This window comes from Eucalyptus grandis, chromosome 6 (genome assembly GCF_016545825.1).
Source record: "Eucalyptus grandis isolate ANBG69807.140 chromosome 6, ASM1654582v1, whole genome shotgun sequence".
Lineage (NCBI taxonomy): Eukaryota > Viridiplantae > Streptophyta > Magnoliopsida > Myrtales > Myrtaceae > Eucalyptus > Eucalyptus grandis.
The window spans coordinates 9,967,239-9,985,127 of NC_052617.1; the positions used below are offsets into that span (position 1 = coordinate 9,967,239).

At 38.4% G+C, this 17,889-nt stretch overlaps 2 protein-coding genes across 2 annotated transcripts; both read left to right on the top strand.

Moving 5' to 3' along the window:
• The first annotated feature begins 9,039 nt into the window (after positions 1-9,039).
• Positions 9,040-9,681, top strand: LOC120294743. Its single transcript, XM_039315220.1, has 2 exons — positions 9,040-9,537; positions 9,621-9,681. Exons 1-2 carry the CDS (start codon positions 9,226-9,228, stop codon positions 9,672-9,674), a joined length of 366 nt encoding a protein of 121 aa, XP_039171154.1. The 5' UTR covers positions 9,040-9,225; the 3' UTR covers positions 9,675-9,681.
• Positions 9,682-14,880: 5,199 nt separating this feature from the next.
• Positions 14,881-16,657, top strand: LOC120294673. The gene is made up of 3 exons (XM_039315053.1): positions 14,881-15,683; positions 15,767-15,811; positions 16,146-16,657. The coding sequence occupies exons 1-3, from the start codon at positions 15,613-15,615 to the stop codon at positions 16,429-16,431; spliced, it is 402 nt and encodes a 133-aa protein (XP_039170987.1). The 5' UTR covers positions 14,881-15,612; the 3' UTR covers positions 16,432-16,657.
• The last annotated feature ends 1,232 nt before the right edge of the window (positions 16,658-17,889 follow it).

Below are 17,889 nucleotides of genomic sequence, written 5' to 3' on the forward strand. Positions count from 1 at the left end.
TCAAAATTTACTAAGAAGCCCATTTTTATGCCTAGTTTTACCATTTTCACATTTTTCCCATTCAAATTGCAACAGAACCTTTTTTCAATGTCTCAAAGACATTCTAGGCATGTGGAAAGCTCAAACCCAATAATCATAATAGCTTAAGATACAATTATTGATATTTACTCACACATGGAGTAAAATCTCAACTAAATAAACAAACAAACAATCAACCAAACTAAAGAATACTGAGTAGATCATTCTAGCTTTGTCCTTAGGGTTTTCACTTACCTTGAGTGAAATTTCAACAAAGCAAGCTTTTAATCACCTTGAAATCAAAATAATCACTAAAATTAACAAGTCTCATTCTTTAGAAAACAACAAAACTAATTTGACAAAAATAATGGGAAATCCATGATTATACGTTGTAAGATACTAAATTGAAAGTGAGGGTTTAGACCTTGATTGCCTTGAAAGGGTGGAATAAAAAAAATTGAACTTGAAGAGGTGAAGAACATGGAGTCACATGCACAAGAGGTAGGGAAAAGGTATTTAATCTCTTGTTTTTCGCATTGTTCTATATTGAAGAGTATTTTTAAAATCACATTTATTAGTTTGAGTTAAAAGCACTAATGTCAATTAACTAGAGGTAATAGTAGATATAAAGTTACCAGGGCTAAAAATAATGTGTCGTGCATAAGGTCATAAGAGCTAGGTTCGATGGATTTAATTAAGGCACATAGGCAAAACAGGTGAGAATTAAAACATTTGTCCAAGCTAAAGTAATGACAATGGCATGGTTTGATTAAAAAGATGGGGATATTAGGTTAGTCTGGATAGATACTTTACATTACGGTATATAAACAGGAAATCAGTATTCATTTGAAATGCCAATAAATCAGAAAATTATTTTGAAACTACTAAAATTATTAACAAAATATATGGAACAATAGGAAACCTTAATTGAGTAAATTTAATCTTACAATATGGATTCAGGAACGTATCAATCCTCATTGATAATTACTATGCTAACTATATATCCTAAAATCAAGAACCATAAAGAAAATTTCGGATGTCATAGAAATGGTCTTGTGAATTGATTAGTGTAGGTAAAATTATAAATTTGAGTCTAGATTTACACAAAGTAAATAAACAACACTACTTTCGAGATTTTCCTAATTAATACCATGCAACTCATTCCTAAAGGGCAAAAAGAGCAATGCTAGACAAAAGAAAATTGGGTATATGTATATATAGATGGATGGAGTATGGACTATGGAGAGGAATATAGTGTGATAGCCCTCTTAGATAAGTTTTGATTTTAATTTTGGGATAAATGCACTAAAAGTCCAATAACTTGTTGCAAAAGTTCAATTAAATAAACTTACAAAAAGTGTAATTAAGTCTTAAAACTTGTCGAGTTGGTGCAATCAAGTCCCTCCATTGGTTCTATCTAATTTGATTAACGGAAAATACCGACGTAACTTATTTTAATCATTTCTCTCTCTTTTATATCAAATAAGCTTAAGTGACTTGTGCCACGTGTGCAAAACGACTCCGCTTGGATCATATAGGGAAAATGTCACAAATTGTCCCTATACTATTACTTAATGTGCAATTTGGTCCCTGAACTATTGATAAATGCCCGATTTGATCCCTGAATTTTCGATCGGCTCAATTTGGTCCCTGAACTATTGATAAATGTCCAATTTAGTCATTCATTACTATTCTTCCTCTCTTTTTTTCTTATAGTAACGAAATTGAAAAAAAAAATAACGAAAAAAAGAAGAAAAAATAGTAACAAAAAAAAAAAAAAAAATAGTAACGAAAAAAGAAACAAAATAGTAGCGAAAAAAAGAAAAAAATAGTAATGAAAAAAAGGAAAAAAAAAGAAAAATAGTAACGAAAAGGAAAAAAAATAGTAAAAAAAAAAAAAGAAAAAAAGAAAATTTCAATAGTAACGAAAAAAAAGAAAAAAAAAAAAAAGGAAAAATAGTAACGAATGGTAAATTGGACGTTTATCAATAGTTCGTAGATTGAATTGCATTGAAAGTTCGGGGCCAAAATCGGGCATTTATCGATAGTTCATGGATCAAATTGAGTCGATCGAAAGTTCGGGCCAAAGTGCATATTGAGTAATAGTATAGGGACCATTTGTGACATTTTCCCGATCATATACTTTCCAAACGGCGTCGTCTCCCACGTCGCCGAATTGAACGTCTAACTGAGTTCGCCCCAAATCATCTGAGCTCCAAGGCAGTCCTCATCAGCGAATGGAACGTCGTCTCGCTCTCTTCTTACAACTGGGCCCTAAATCGTTTCTTTTCGGCCAAAACCGTGCGGGTGTTTGCGCCTCGGCGGCGGATCCAGCTTCTCCGTCCTCGACGACGGAGACGGACACGGCGGATCGAGCGGCGTCATCGAGAACCACGTCGTTCAGTTTCTCGGGCGTAAAACGTCCTCTCGACCTCTTTCTGATCTCGTCTTCTCCGCAGCATCGTCGTGTCTGTTCAAGTGCGCTTCATCTGTTCTTTGGTTCACTGGTCTATCGTGCATGCTGTTGGTGTCTGATTTGGTTTTGACACGGCGAGTTGATTGCTTGAAAAGAATAAAATTGAGTCGTTCGTATTTGTCGGGCATTTTAGGTCCTTATTAAAGTGAATGATTGAGGCTTTGATTCTCGTTGGGAGAAGTTTTGATTAGCTTTGCTGTGCATTTTCGAAGTAGCTATGCCTTTTCTTTTAATGCGATGTTGCGATGAGATTAAACAAGTAGTTCGGCTGTAATATAAAATATTTGGGTGATCACAACTATGTGTTCGAGATTTTGAGTTGAGGGAAGATGATTCTGTGTTAATTATAATCGTAGGGGTTGGACTCTTGAATAAAGAAGGTAAATGTGGGTGTACATATACTGGATTGGCTTCCTACTGCTTCGGTCTTTTTCAAATGTCAAATGGGTTGTGCTGCAGCAGATTTTCATATGTGTTAGGCTTAATGTTTCTCTGATGTGGAAGTCCCAGCATGTTAAAAGCTCTCCTGCCAGTTTTATTTGTCCACCATGATCTCTTGGTAAAAAGTTGAATGCTGCTGTTGCTAGCTGTATTCGAACAAAATCTCTTATTGCTTAAGGTACTTTTCAATGAAGTAACTTGCCTCTTTCTTCTGGTTTGTAGGTTTTGCTTGTCTGCGCAGATATGCATTCTGAATATGGCAACAAGAAGAATGAGTGGGGTAACTCCTAATGAGGTCAAGTCGGAGCTAAAGCCTTCCTTCACTCGGGATTTTCTTGCTTTTTATTTTTTATCTTTTACTCGCAGTCTTTGCTGAAGATATGGTGTTTCATGAGTGTGTGCTGGATTTTCTCCGCTGTGTCCTTTTTGACCGATTTGCTCCTATTTTGCAGATATAAGAATACTCTGAAGGCTATGAGGGAAGAAAGAGCAATGCTACACATAAGAATACTACAGGGGAATTTTAGAGAGAGGAATCCTCTCTCATTCCTAATTTCATTGGCCTTACAGCACTTGATCCCTTCTCTATCAACTCCAGCTAAGTGGGCCTTGATCCTCGCTGTGCCTCCCGCATACTCCTTGAGGCAGAATTTACACTTCCACTGATCTTTAGACAGACGCGCAACATGCTGCCGCAGTGGATTCTTCAATCTCGGCCTTTACCTGGATCACACAGAAGGGTCAGCAGAGCGTTTCGAACTTTGCTTCAACGTTTGGAACATCCCTATGTATAGCTACCATTGTTATCTGAAATTTAATTTTAACCTTCCCGAACCAATTGTGGTATCCCAATGTTGATTCCTGTGACTTTAGCGTATTTGTTTCCCACTTTAAATTTTTTCAGGGATTTGCTGTACCAAAGGAGGCACGAGATAAGAGTGGTTCTGTTTTCATTCCATGGAATACCTGCAGAGCTTAAGCATGGTGGTGTCGTTATAGCAGCAATTACAAGTTGCACAAACACGTGAGACCCTAGTCTCATAGTTGGCGCCGGGCTTGTTGCAAAGAAAGCCTATGAACTTGGTTTGGAGGTGGTTTTTTGATTCTCAAATTTTTTTGCCTCTTTGGACTTTTCTGGTGACCTAACTCTAAGCATCTCAAACTGTGACTGGGCACGTAAACTTAGTTGCAGAAGAGATTAACAAGAACAAGCATGTCTCGGGATAAACCATCGATCAAAACGAGTCTTGCACCGGGATCTGGAGTTGTTACAAAGTACCTGCTCAAGAGGTTTGCCAGATGTATCTTCTTATTATTCAATAGCTATTCGAGCGTATTATGTATTGTTTCAACGTTTACTTCTGCAGTGGCTTGCAAAAGTATCTGAACCAGCAGGGCTTTCATTTAGTTGGTTATGGTTTGCACTACATGCATTGGAAATTCAGGAGAACTCAATGAATCGGTTGCCTCTGCAATTGCAGATAATGGTATATCTGACTTGTTTCTTTTTATTTTAATACTTAGGCTGTCAATGTGCGGAAAAAATATGTATTATAACCTCACAGTAACCTCTTGCCTTTAAACTGGCTTATCTTTGTCTGAAATATTGATTTGTGACTATAAACGAAATCATCCAGAGAGTCTGAGTTAGCCTAATGAAAAGGATAAAGAAAGCTCTAGCAGTGCTTCTTGAGTCATTTCAAGTACTCTGAAGATTTAGTTCCAGCAGGCAAGAATTGTATCCACGAAGTTATGCCATCTTGCCACAGGCCCTTTTGGTGCCTCTAGCTTCAGCTTTATAGCGTATTAAAATTCTTTCTTGGCTGAAATAGATAAGATAAACGAGTAATGTTGCGCCACGGACGAGAGCTTCATCTGAGACTTCCTGGTTAGAATTAAAGAGATGCTATTGGAAATGCAATCTGCATCCATCTGGCTAGATAACAAGTATACGCAACAAGAGCCAAACAAGACTTGGAAAAAAGTCCCTAAGGTTCATCTTGCTTTTAATATATGTGTCGAGCTTCGATGACTTCCTTGATTTGCATTGCGATAAGTCATACAGTTCTGCGACACAGTCATGTGGAAAATGAAAAGCTCCTTGAAGTGGATTGTTCGAGTCGTCCGTAAAAGGGTATGGCTGACAAATACATAGCAGAGATTGTGACAACAGATATGAATGGCAGGAAACAGAAGTACCTCGGACATCAGGAAGAGGTTAAGCATGAGATCACAATGAAGACGCGACATCTGTGTAATATACATGATCCCGGGCTATAGAATTCGAAGTAACTAATTATTATTGCTATTGCAAATTGAAAGCGGAAAGAAAAAGACGGACGGATTGTCGGAATGACTTAATATTATTCTTTCATTCACTAAAGAATTAAAAGACAAAAGGGTCGAAGCAGGGACCTGCATGAGGAGGAGCCCGCTCCAAACGACTCTCAACTTTCCTCATCATCTACGCTGATCTCCCCAAGGGAAGGGAAGCTGTTGTTAAGCATGGGTAGATGCAGAGGGATCCTCTTCAGCTTCGGACAATCCCTCAATCTCATATGATGGACGGAATCACAATCAATTACCTTTCAAAGTTTCCGATTAATTCTTGGAAACTTCGGTGCCTAGATTGAGCTTTCTATCTTGGTTAATTTGAGCTTGATTTTTATGGCTCCAAAGCATTGGAACTGGATAGAGTTTCTATCTACCTACTGCATTTTATCTTCCTTACCAGTTGAAGTGAGGCATACAGCTATGTATAGAGTTGTGAAAGAAAATAATTACAGCGAGGGGATCAAGGTATATCCTACGGGGGTTGCGTCGTGCACTTGATTCCGACTATTCCTCTTTTTCAGCTAGGGATGTGCAGGCTGCAAGGTGAATAAAGATGTTGGCCGATTTTTGAAATCTATTCTATAGGCGCTAATTCCAATTCTTTGGAGCGTGGAATCTAACCATATTAGAATCACCCTAAAACGTTTGTATTTAATAAAATTTGCCAAAACTAAAGCTATGAATATTAGGGCCGGGCAAAATTGCCCAGTGCCTTGAAAGCCCGGGTCAGACCTAACCAATCTTTTTTTAGCCCTATGAAGCTCTGGTCAAATCGAAATCGAGAACTCTGGTTAGGCCGGTCGAGGCCATTCGGGCCTCAGCTAAAACTAAAAAGAAGAATTTTTCAATGAATCCCCCCAGAGAACTAAAAGAAAGTTTGCAATTTATAATTCATTGCCTTTTTCGTATTATATGTAATTAATGTGTTGAAATCGGAACATCTCCTTATTAAGCGTTAACAGGAGTTACGACTTCTTCCTCTCATTCCTACACCTTACGACTGCTCCTCTCGGCTTTAATGTAATGCCCACTCAGCCAATAGGGAATGATTTCGGTTAGAGAAAATCTATATTTCACAGATAAATGTGTGTAAATAAGGAAAATACTGATGTAGCATGTTGTACATTGCTCCAATTTTTTTCCCTTTTAAAAAAAAAAAAAGATAGCGGACAACAACACGTACAAGTAAAGTTTTTAGTGTCACTCTAGAACTCAATTAGATCAACTATAAGTGAGCACCTCATTGAATAACAAGAACTTGAGTTCATTTACAATTATCGAGGCAGAATGATAAAAAAGGGATAATTGTCCAAAAAGTCCTAAACATATTGTATAGCGATTAATTCAGTCTTTTCAATTTTGTCAGTTCAATCCTAACTATTTTGATAACTTGTCAATTCAGTCATAAATCATTCGATTGTGCCACTTTAATCCTAGACCTTTCAACGATTTGTCAAATTAACCCTAAACTTTTTAATGAATCAGTAATTCAGTCAATTCGGATAACTTTGGCTGGATAATGCTGGCTAGCTCTTTGGCGGCCCCAATTGAGGGCCAGGGCTAGCAACCCCCTCTAAGCTCTGGGTGAGGGCCGTAAAGCCCTCTTCGGCCGCGGACGAGGGTTGCGGCCCTCATTGGATCTAGCGAGAGTCAAGCCCTTGATATGGGTGGCGAGGGTGTCACGGCCCACACTCACCTTCGTTGCGGCAACAACGGCCTGGGCAAGGGCTATAACGCCCTTATTGTGGCCCACCTCACCAAACCCGACGAGAGTTGTGACCCTCGCCTGCGGCTGGCGAGGGCCAAGGCGCACTCGCATAGGGGCTGGTGAGGTCGCCAACCTTGCTCAGTAGCCGATGGAGGTTGCCAACTATTGACCAGTAGCCGATGAACCCACCAACCCTATGTAAAAGAAGAAAGAAAATAAAAAATTAATAAATCAATAAAATATTTTGGAAATTTTTCTAATTTTTTTTTTTTAAATCCACGTCAACACTGGTTGCGCCACGTAGGACAGCAAGCGCTGACTAGGCCGCCATATCAGCGATGTTCGATTAAAATTAGTTGGAATGACTAAATTGGCAATTCGTTAAAAGGTTTAGGATTAATTTGACAAATCATTAAAATGTTTATGACGAAATTAACATAATTAAAAGGTTTAGGATTTAATTGGTAAGTCGTCGAAAGATTTAAAAATGAAGTGGCAAAATTGAAAGAGTTAAGACTGAATTAACCACAATAAAATAGGTTTATAACTTTTTGGATAATTTTTCCTGGTAAAAAGGAAAATAAATAAAAAAAAAAAATGGGGGAAATGGGTCTAATTGTTTCCCTTGATCTCTCTTAAAAATGCACCGCAGAGAGTGACCAAGAAAGAGAGAGAGGTGAAAAGAGCGACACTGATGGATTGCAGCTCATCGAAAGTGTCGAGCTCCCCGGGAATTTCTCCATTTCCAAACACTAGTTAGGAGATTCTTCTACATCTATTTCGCACGAATTTGGGAGCTTTAATTTCACGACATTTTCAGGGTTTTGCTTCACTGGCAACGATCCGGCCAAAATCCAACCAATTCGTAGTGGTATTTTGATTCCCGTTAACTCCTCACCTCTGTAGGTTTTTCAAGAGGTTGAGCTGGAGTCACAATTCGAGAGAAACAAACTCTGGAAGTCCGAGGTGCATCGTGGGTGAATAGCGTGCGCTGCCGGATTTCTTGGCACGAATCTTTTACCTGCATTTTAGGAAAGAGATTCTAGCTCTATCTCGCCGACAACGAACTCTCAAAGCCCGCCCTGCATTGCAAGTGAACATTGCGCACTGCTGCATTTTTTGGGCCCGAAATCGGTCCCCTCCGGCCACTTTTTGGCCAGCAACTTGTCCAATCTTGTAATTAATTCAACTCGAGACCCTTCCGATGATGCGTGGCTTGCTCAAAACGGAGGCCCGTGGAGCGGGAAACCACGATGTACAGGGGTCGCTAGTAAAATAAATGAAAAGGATAACACTATGAAAAATTTCAAACTAGTATGTTTATAATAGATTTATTTTAAATTAATTTTGTTATCACGAAAATTCTCAAACTGATATATATAGGCCACTAAAAATCCCAAATTAATATACGTGTGACAAATTTATCATCCGTTAATTTTCGTTAATTCAAATAATCACAAATGGGTGCACCTCTGATAAATGAAGGGTAAAATCCAAATTAATATATTTATCAATTGTTACGTGTCATTCAATTAGAAATTTTTTTTTATGATATAAGTCAAATTTAACGGAAATTAACGGAAGGTAAATTTATCATAAGGGTATTAAATTAAGATTTTTTGTGAATTTAAGATAAATTTATTATTATATGTGTATCAATTTTGACTTATCAGTGATATTAACTTTGGAGAATAGAAACCCGCTTGTGTACACAGGGCTCCGTCGTCTGAATTTAGTTTTTTTTTTTTTTTTTTTTTCTTTAGAAGGCCCTGTGAATTGATGGGTCACGTGTGAATGGTATCTTCAAGGATTGTGACTTACTGGAAAAAAAAAAAGACTCCGCACGCCGAAATTGACTTGAACGATTCAAACGTCTTTTTTATCCCGTTAGAGAAGTCGAACGTATTTTTCACATAAACGCGATTAAAACCTCTTCCATGAACGCTTCGTTCATTGAGCAGAAAAATCGAAAAGGTTTTATTCGTGGAGTATTTTTCGAAGGTTTTATTCGAAGGTATCGTCTTACCCTATTGCTATTCTTTACTCTCGTCCATCGCCCAAGCCGCCCTACCACCATCCTTGAGCCACCGCCCCACCGTGGCCACCACGGTCAGCGGCAAAGCTGTTGAGCAGCAGACCAGATCTGGCCGTTGAGCGACGACGGTTCCACATTTGGAAGTGCGTCTCCCTCCGCCGTTGTGTGAATGAGCCGTCGTCACTGGTGGCCAAGGCTCCTGATCTGGCACAAATGGAACTTGTTCTACCCAATGGTAGTTTTCTGTTTCGGTCGCATCTCGTGACAGAACAAACCTGGACGCTTCCAATCCACGGATATTGTGTTGAGTGGTGGAAGGAGAGACCAGCTTCAGCCATTGACTCTCTTCCGACCAAATCCAGTCCCTTGCCGCCAGAACTAGAACTGAGGAACCGGACGGAGGAGACGGCCAAGCTAGAGAGATGCCGCGCCACTGCCGACTCCGTCGGCGGCAACGGCGGAGGTTGGGCTCGTGGTTGCATACGGAAGAGGAGGAAGAGAGAAGTCCAGTTGGATTGGGAGACTGTAAAAATATTTCTCCATTTTCATATGAATGTATACGTGTCAATTTGTAATTGGTTAACGGTAAATATTTTCTCCATTTTCAGGCAAGACCAGAGGGACGAATGGCCAACAACGACTCCGCTGATATCGGGAGGTAAACTCACGCGACCTCAATTATATGTATATTTTGTGAATAAGTGTTATTTGAGTGGTGGGATTGGGAAAGTTTGTAGGGGGCCGTTTGGTCCGATTTTGGAGAAATGATCTTAGGAAAATGCAAAACTTTTGAGATAAAAGAGTTTTTCGAAATGTTACAACGTTTAATAGATTGTAACTTGCAAATGTCGTTCAATAAAATCTAGATTTATAAGGAGCTTTCGTTAAATTATTTTTATGTATGAAAATTAAAAATCCGGTGGAGGTCGATCGCTAGCCAATCGCCGACGGCCAGATCTAGTTATCGGACAGCCTCACTTAAGGTCACGTCGCCTCAGGTAGTGGTCGCCGAGGACGCGCGACCCCTAGGCGGTGGTGGCGGTCACTGGAGAAGCCCAACTCTTAGGTGGCAGACGGGGCAGATGAATGGCCGTGGATGAATGAAGTATAAGATGAACAGTGACAGATGAACAATGGATTTGCATTTCCAAAAAAAAAAATTCCTATGAAATTGATAATTGTTATAAAGGAAATTCATATTTGTCTACTTTGCGAAGAAATCAATAATAGTTCATCAATAATTCAATAAAAAAAAGGATAATTTCGTTATCAAACTAACTCCTTTCGCCTTAATTTGATCAAATGATCTAATTTGGTGAGAAAAAAAGAAGAAGATAAATTCGATAAAGAAAAACTAATTTCCACAAAAGTAATAGCCCTATCATCATGATCAAAGATGAAACCCTAAGCAGACAAGTTTCTCAGGCTGCGCTTCCACAATTGACTCTCAACAGCCGACAAATGACTTTCCAGACCGGCAGTTGTCTTGGGAACCAGCTTCTGCAAATCGTACATATTAAATGTCCATAAGCCTCCGAATAGAAATCAGCTTGACGTTCATTATCCTCGCCCATCAGGTCTTGCGGAGAAGTCAGTTTACTTTTTTTTTTTTTTTAATTTACCTGTTTTCCTCTTTAGGAACCAACTGCATAAGACGACTACGGGAGAGTTATTCACAATTCTTTCCTCGTATATAGGGCGGCAGCTGCAGGGGCGGCGGACGGCATGGAGCGACAAGAAAGAAGAATAAAAGAAAATAAGAAAATAACTTATTTCATAAATTATTTCCGAAAATAAGAAATTATATTTTTTTACTTCTTATTTTTATTCCAAATCTATTTCCCGATTACTTTTCTATTCTAGCAAATATAAAAAATAATTGACATTACTAAATAAATTTTTGTTCTTTTTTTGTTCTGAAGAATAAAAGAATAAAACAATAGAGAAATTGAAGTGTTACTTTGCACGTCCTAAAACTCCGTCTCCTTACGACTTCTACTTTCCTTGCGGGTTAAGGAATATTTATTGTTTTCTTCCCCTAATTACTCCCAGAAATGTACGTGATTGCAGGTGGCAACTTGCGTTGACTTGGATGAAGTATACCATTAACTTTCTTTGGGCTGTCGGTGGGCTCACCCAGCCTTCCAACTTGTTAGTGTCTATTTCTTTTCACATGTATTTTATTTGAGTTGTTAACCGTTGAGCGTAGAAAATAACGATAAAAACAATCGTCGAATTGGACATACAAAACGTGGCCTACAAATCAGAACTTGAGGTTGTGTTAAAATTAATTAAAACTTATCGACTATCCCAGTTATCTGTTTTTTATAAGTTAATTTCGAATCAAGTGGAATTTTAGATAAGATTATTTTCATTTTTTAGTAAAAGATATTTGATTGAACTAAAGAGATTATACGGTTTAGATAAATAAATAAATAAAAACATCTTATCAATCTTATCTTGTTGTAAGAATTCAATTTCAGATTAAGTGGAGTTCGGATAAAATTTATTTTTAATTTCATTTTCTTCTAAACATATTTGTTTTTGACAAGCTGCACATTTTCTTTTTTGGTTTTCGAAGCTAGAATTAAAAGATTTAATTAGTCACGGAAGGAAATAGACTGTAAACGGAGGTTGTTTTACTCATCAAGAAAGGCTACCTAATTAACAACCCACAGCAATTTGAAAGCCTCTAGTAAATATATTTGGATCATGTCTAAACACGTATGATACAAGAGTACTTGAGATTTATTTTTCTCAAAGTTGAATTATTCTGGAGTTTAAGATAAAGTGATAAAATATCTTTAAGTCTAATTAGGCGCTTGTCATAATTACGGTTACCTCGCAGAAAGGCAAAAGAAAAGACACGGTCTGGTTGATTTCCCTGGATTTTGCTGGAGAACAATTGCTCGAGGACAGCGGTTCACGAATTTGAAATGACTTTACTGGTCTATCAAGCAAAAAGGACTTTTTGAAAATGGAGCAAGGCATCGTGTTGGTCTGGAGGGCAAATAGATGAAGTAAAAGGAAGGGAGGAATGTAAAAGAAAGAGGAAATAGAGGAGGCCGAGGCTTTGATGCCACCCGTTTTTCGCTTTAGCATGCAAGCGAGTTAAGTGATGGTGGAGAGTGCTTCAACTTATATCAACCTAAGTCTTCTAATCAGCCAAATCGTCAACACAAATTTTCTCTGAAAGATCTGTTGGTGGGGTCACATAGATTTTCAACTTCATCTCGACCCCTCGTCCACGAAAAGATGACTTCAACTTGCCTTGCGGATTGGGAGAATATATTCCTATTTTCCCACGGGGATTGCTACCAGAACAATGCGTGTTTGCATGGGGCAACTTAAGTCGCCTTGGATGGAGTATTCCATTAATTTGATATTAGTGTATGTAATTTTTCGAAAGCATTTCGTTTGGGTTGTTAACTGTTGAGGGTAGAAAAATAATGATAAAAACACTTGTTGAATTGAGCATGCAAATCGCGGCCTATAAATTAGAACTTAAGACCATATCTCCTTATTTACTGTATAAATTTTAAAATAAATTAAAGCTCATGGAAAAATTTCCACTTATGTTTCTTAACAAGTTAATATCAAATTAGGCGGATTTTAGATAAAATTAGTTTCAATTTTATTTCATTCTTTGTAAAAGATATTTGATTGAATTAAAGAGCTAAAATCATTTAGATAAAAATTATTTTATCAATCTTATCTCTTTTGTAATCAATTTTGAATTAAGTGGATTTTAGATAAAACTAATTTCATTTTCCTCTAAACATTTTTTTGTCTTGACAAAGCAACCTTTCAAGTTTATGCTACATCATATATATTTGGATCGCGTCTAAACATGTATACTGCAAAAGTACTCGACGTTATTATTTCCCAAAGTTAAATTATTGTGGAATTTAAGATAAAGTGATAATACATTTTTAAGTTTAATAAAGTGCTCGTCAAATAATTTGCGGTCACGCGAAAAGGGAAACCAGCAGACAAAGGATCTGACAGAATCCCACGTTTTTCGCTCGGGCACAATGGCTCTAACTTTATCATAAGTGCTAAGAACTCCGAAGTCTTCTTGAAATGACGTTAGTGGGGTCAAATTTGAAATTATTGTCTTGGTGGGGTTTTGCTCGGGCGTAGAAAATTCTTGTCGCCATGGAATTCTTCCTTAGCCGGATGCATAAAAGCCAGTGGATGAGTTTTTAGGGCATCCATTCCAAGTGGCCATTCAGCATCCACATATTGGTGCTGATTAGTTGGGTTTTATTGGTGATTTTTAGCTTAGCTGCATGGAATGCGATTGTTCTACGTAGACACGATATGAAAGTATTCTCCTCTTTTCTTGAAAAGTATATTAGTTAAGTCTGTAAATGTCTTTGGTCATCATTATTTAGTAGACAAATGTTGAAAATTTATTATGAAGACGGTAGCCACTTATAAATATTTTCGAGTAAGATAACTTTGAAGCTCTAGTACCTGTTTACTATGGCAAACACGCGTGAGATCAGTACAGATTCAAAATCTACTACTCACCTGCAAGTTCAACAAAAAATTAGAGGGGGATGATGGAATATCTAATGCTTACCCTTAAGGGACGTGTTTCCATGCCAGATTTGTTCGTTAAGACCAGCTAAATGGCCTTCTGTTAGTAAGTACTCAATTAAGAGTTGATAAAAAAAACCTAAACTAATGGATGATTTAAGTTAACATAAGCTGGCAAGTTTATCTAATGGTGGTTCGTAATTGGGAAAACATGAAAATAAACATATCTTATTTTTTATTCAATAACCACTTACGTATCCCTGAAGAAAAGTCACATTGAAAGGACCAAATTGCCCCCCTTGCAAACCCATTAAGCATATTCTTATGGTTCGGATGGTTTGGTCTTTGGTTGGATTTGAGCATTTTTGGGCGGGTGTAAGAATTTGGGAGAAAATGATATTTTTGTACACAAGCATAATTGATATGAAGGAGCAAAATGGTCTCCGAAGGTAAACCTCATGTACTTATTTGGTATTTTCAAAAATAGAGATATATGGTGGTCATTAGGTGAAAGACGAGGTATATTTTCGTACTTGCCCTTTATAATTTCCTATGAGAGTTAGTGAATAAGAGCATTTAGTAAGCTATACAAATAAAAGTTATAAGTTGGTACAAAAATTACTAGTATTGATAAATTACCAACGACTTATCTAGATTTCTTTTTACTTATTATTTTCCGACACTTATAAACGTTTATTAAATTTGCCACCACAAAAAAGAATTCGTATGTAGTAGGGAAACATTATATTTCTACATTCACTGACAATATTAAGGTCGAGCGATAGGTCGTTGATCCAAAATCTCATGGCCTTGAAACCTCTGCTTTTATTCTTTTTTATAAAAATGAGTGACATTAAAACTCTACAAAGAAAAGGAGAAAAAAATTGCAATTGAGATATCTTCTTACGACGTACAGCACACGAGACATAAAAATTCCAGATGGGTCTTTGTGTATTGTTTTTTGAAAAGCAGCTTGCTTTTTCCCGTCAGAAAAGTCAAATGTATCTTTCCACAAAAGACCGCGTTTTAAACCTCTGCGCTGGCACTTCATCGTCAAGCACAATTCCTTCCTCCTTAAGCCAAGCATCTTTCGAGAATTTTTCCTTGGAAGCATTTTTCGAGAATTTTTCCTTGGAAGCATTTTTCGAGAATTTTTCCTTGGAAGCATTTTTCGAGACTTTTTCCTTGAGGAAGCATTTTTCGAGAATTTTTCCTTGCGGAAGCATTTTTCGAGAATTTTTCGAGAATTTTTCGGAGAAGCATTTTTGGAAGGTAATCGTTTCTTACCTCTCATATATCTTCTCACGTGATATTTGACTCGAACGTAGATATGATCCTGGGCTTCGGCCAAGGCTCCAGATCTAGAACTTTTTCTACCCAATTGGTGGCCGAGGCTCCAGATCTGGCACGCAAATGGAGCTTGTTCTACCCAATTGGTGGCCAAGGCTCCAGATCTGGCACAAATGAAACTTGTTCCGCCCAACAGTTTTCTGTTTTGGTCGCATAGGCTCCAGATCTGGCACAAACGAAACTTGTTCCACCCAACAGTTTTCTGTTTTTGTTCCACCCGACAGTTTTCTGTTTTTGTTCCACCCGACAGTTTTCTGTTTTGGTCGCATAGGCTCCAGATCTGGCACAAATGAAACTTGTTCTACCCAATGGTAGTTTTTTGTTTTGGTCGCATCTCGTGACAGAACAACCTCCAGATCTGGAACTTTTTCTACCCAATTGGTGGCCAAGGCTCCAGATCTGGTACAAATGAAACTTGTTCCACCCAACAGTTTTCTGTTTTGGTCGCATAGGCTCCAGATCTGGCACAAATGAAACTTGTTCCACCCAATAGTTCTCTGTTTTGGTCGCATCTCGTGACAGAACAAACCTGCACGCTTCCAATCCATGGATATTGTGTTGAGTGGTGGAAGGAGAGACCAGCTTCAGCCATTGATTCGCTTCCGACCAAATCCAGGCCCTAGCCGCCAGAACTAGAACTGAGAAATCGGACTGCGGAGACCGCCAAGCTAGAGAGATGCCGGAACGCCGACTCCGCCGGCGGCAATGGCGGAGATTGGGTTCGTGGCTGCATACGGAAGAGGAGGAAGAGAGAAGTCCAGTTGGATTGGGAGACTGTAAAAATATTTCTCTATTTTCATGTCAATGTATACGTGTCAATTTGTAATTGGTTAACGGTAAATATTTTCTCCATTTTCAGGCAAGAGCAACGAATGGCCAACAACGATTCCACTGATATCAGGAGGTAAACTCCCGCGACCTCAATTATACGTATATTCTGTGAATAAGTGTTGGTGGTGGGATTGGGAAAGGTTGTAGGTGTCGAGGACCTCTGATGTTATATTTTGTCCAAAAGAAATGTTTTCATTAGCTTAATTAGCCGTGGGTCAACTACATGGTTACACTTCTGCAGTGCATTCATGTGTTAAGACTTCCGCAATGCATAGAGTGATTGGTTATGAATTGTAATAGAAGCTTGCCATCACACCGCTCATTCAGTTTTCGTTTGAACTTAAATCGGTAATTCTTGCTAGTTTTGTTAAAGACTCTGTCTAACAAATTCATCGCTTATTTCCAAGACTTGAAGCCCAGGATGCTGCTCCAGATGCTCCAATCATCCCATTCGGTCGGGTCCTGGAGGAGATCCTGCTTGAGGGGATCGCCTTCCTGGATGATCCTGCCAATGCCGGCGATAATACCCTGATGCGCATCCACAGGGGGCTCAATGTCGGCCAGCAGTTGTTCCTTCGTATCCAAGGCCTAGATATGAACCCGTGGTACCGACTGATGCTCAATCGCCTCATTCATATGCTTGGATTTGCCAAGTGTGTTATCCTAGGGTGCATTCTAGTATGCCGATTTTAGTTCCCTGTATCCAATTGCTATTCGCATTCCCTGGATCTTCATATGCTCTAGTAATTTTCGTTGGTTTGATGGAGTTTGAAACTGCTGTTGTAATCATTACCTTTCACTGGTTGCTATTCTTGGATTTGGGAAGCGCGTTCTGCTGGTGTGCATTTTACTTGGCTGAGTTTAGTTCTCTGCGTCCCAATGCTATTCACATTCATCGCGAATTAGAGATTGGTTACCACTTTGGGTTCTCCAAATGTTGTTGTATGCTTTTTTGGTTGGATGGGCTGCGAAACTTCTGCTGTATGTCATTCCCTTTTACACGTAGTTGCTCTCGGATTTCCCAAGTGTGTTCTGCTGGTGTGCGGTCTAGTAAGCGGACTTTAGTTCCTGAAAGAAAACACTTCTATGCATTCATCAGATTCAAGATAGATTATGGATGGTTTTATCCACTTCAAAATATATTAAGAGGTTGTCTCAACAATTTCCTCCTTTTTTTATGATGACGAAACTTTTCATGCAGATAGAATAATATTTTGCGAGTGATTGCTTGTAGTTTGTATGCTTACGAGCAAGCAATATCCAAAATTAATACTAGGGACAACCATGCACATGATAATCTCTTTAAGAGTTTTGAAGAGTTGTAATATACGACTAAGCATGGATAGCATCTTATAGGAAATGAACTAGGGTAAATGTTAAAGGAGTTCACACTCTGAGTATGTCTTGCAAGATTTAAGAGAGTTAATAGAGTTTAACCACTTCTTGCAAGGTGTCCAGTGTTCATTGCCACCATGGAATCACAAAAGCATAAGCATCTCCCCCCCTCCTCCCCTCTCCTTTTCTTCTCTCTGTTTCCTTTTTCCTTTTGTCAGCTTCTTAAAAAATATATTTGCAAATGCGAACAACATAATCAAACCACATATTGTTTAATATCCAGAACGGTCAAATAAGGTACTGTCATTACAAGCCTAATTAAAAAACTTGAAAAATAGTTTAAAGTTTCATTTGGAATATGAAGGTTGGTTGGGATTGGGAGCCTGGTTGCTCTGCAGGTTCAGCAGCTTGAGATGGATCAAATGGGACACGAATCAGCCGATAACACTCCAACTTAATTAGAGTCTCTTCAACCTTCGTCATATACTGAATAAAGACATTCTCAAATACAGCCATATTCTTTTCAACTTCTATATGGACATGCTTATGATTTTCCAAGTTTGACTTCATCATTTTCATATCATCTTCCATGGCAGCCTGTTTCTCTTTTATTTCCTTCAGGGCAGCATTGTTGTCCTTGAGTTGCTCGATAATGGTTGAAATGCTTGGGTCAGTGAATGTACTAGCTTGAAGATCAAGAGATTGAAACTCCCCCGAGTCTGAACATCCTCATTAACATTCTTCTCTTCAATAATTCTTACCCAAGTATCTTTTGCGGGAGATTTAGACTCGCTTTCCTAAGTAGGAACTTCAGGG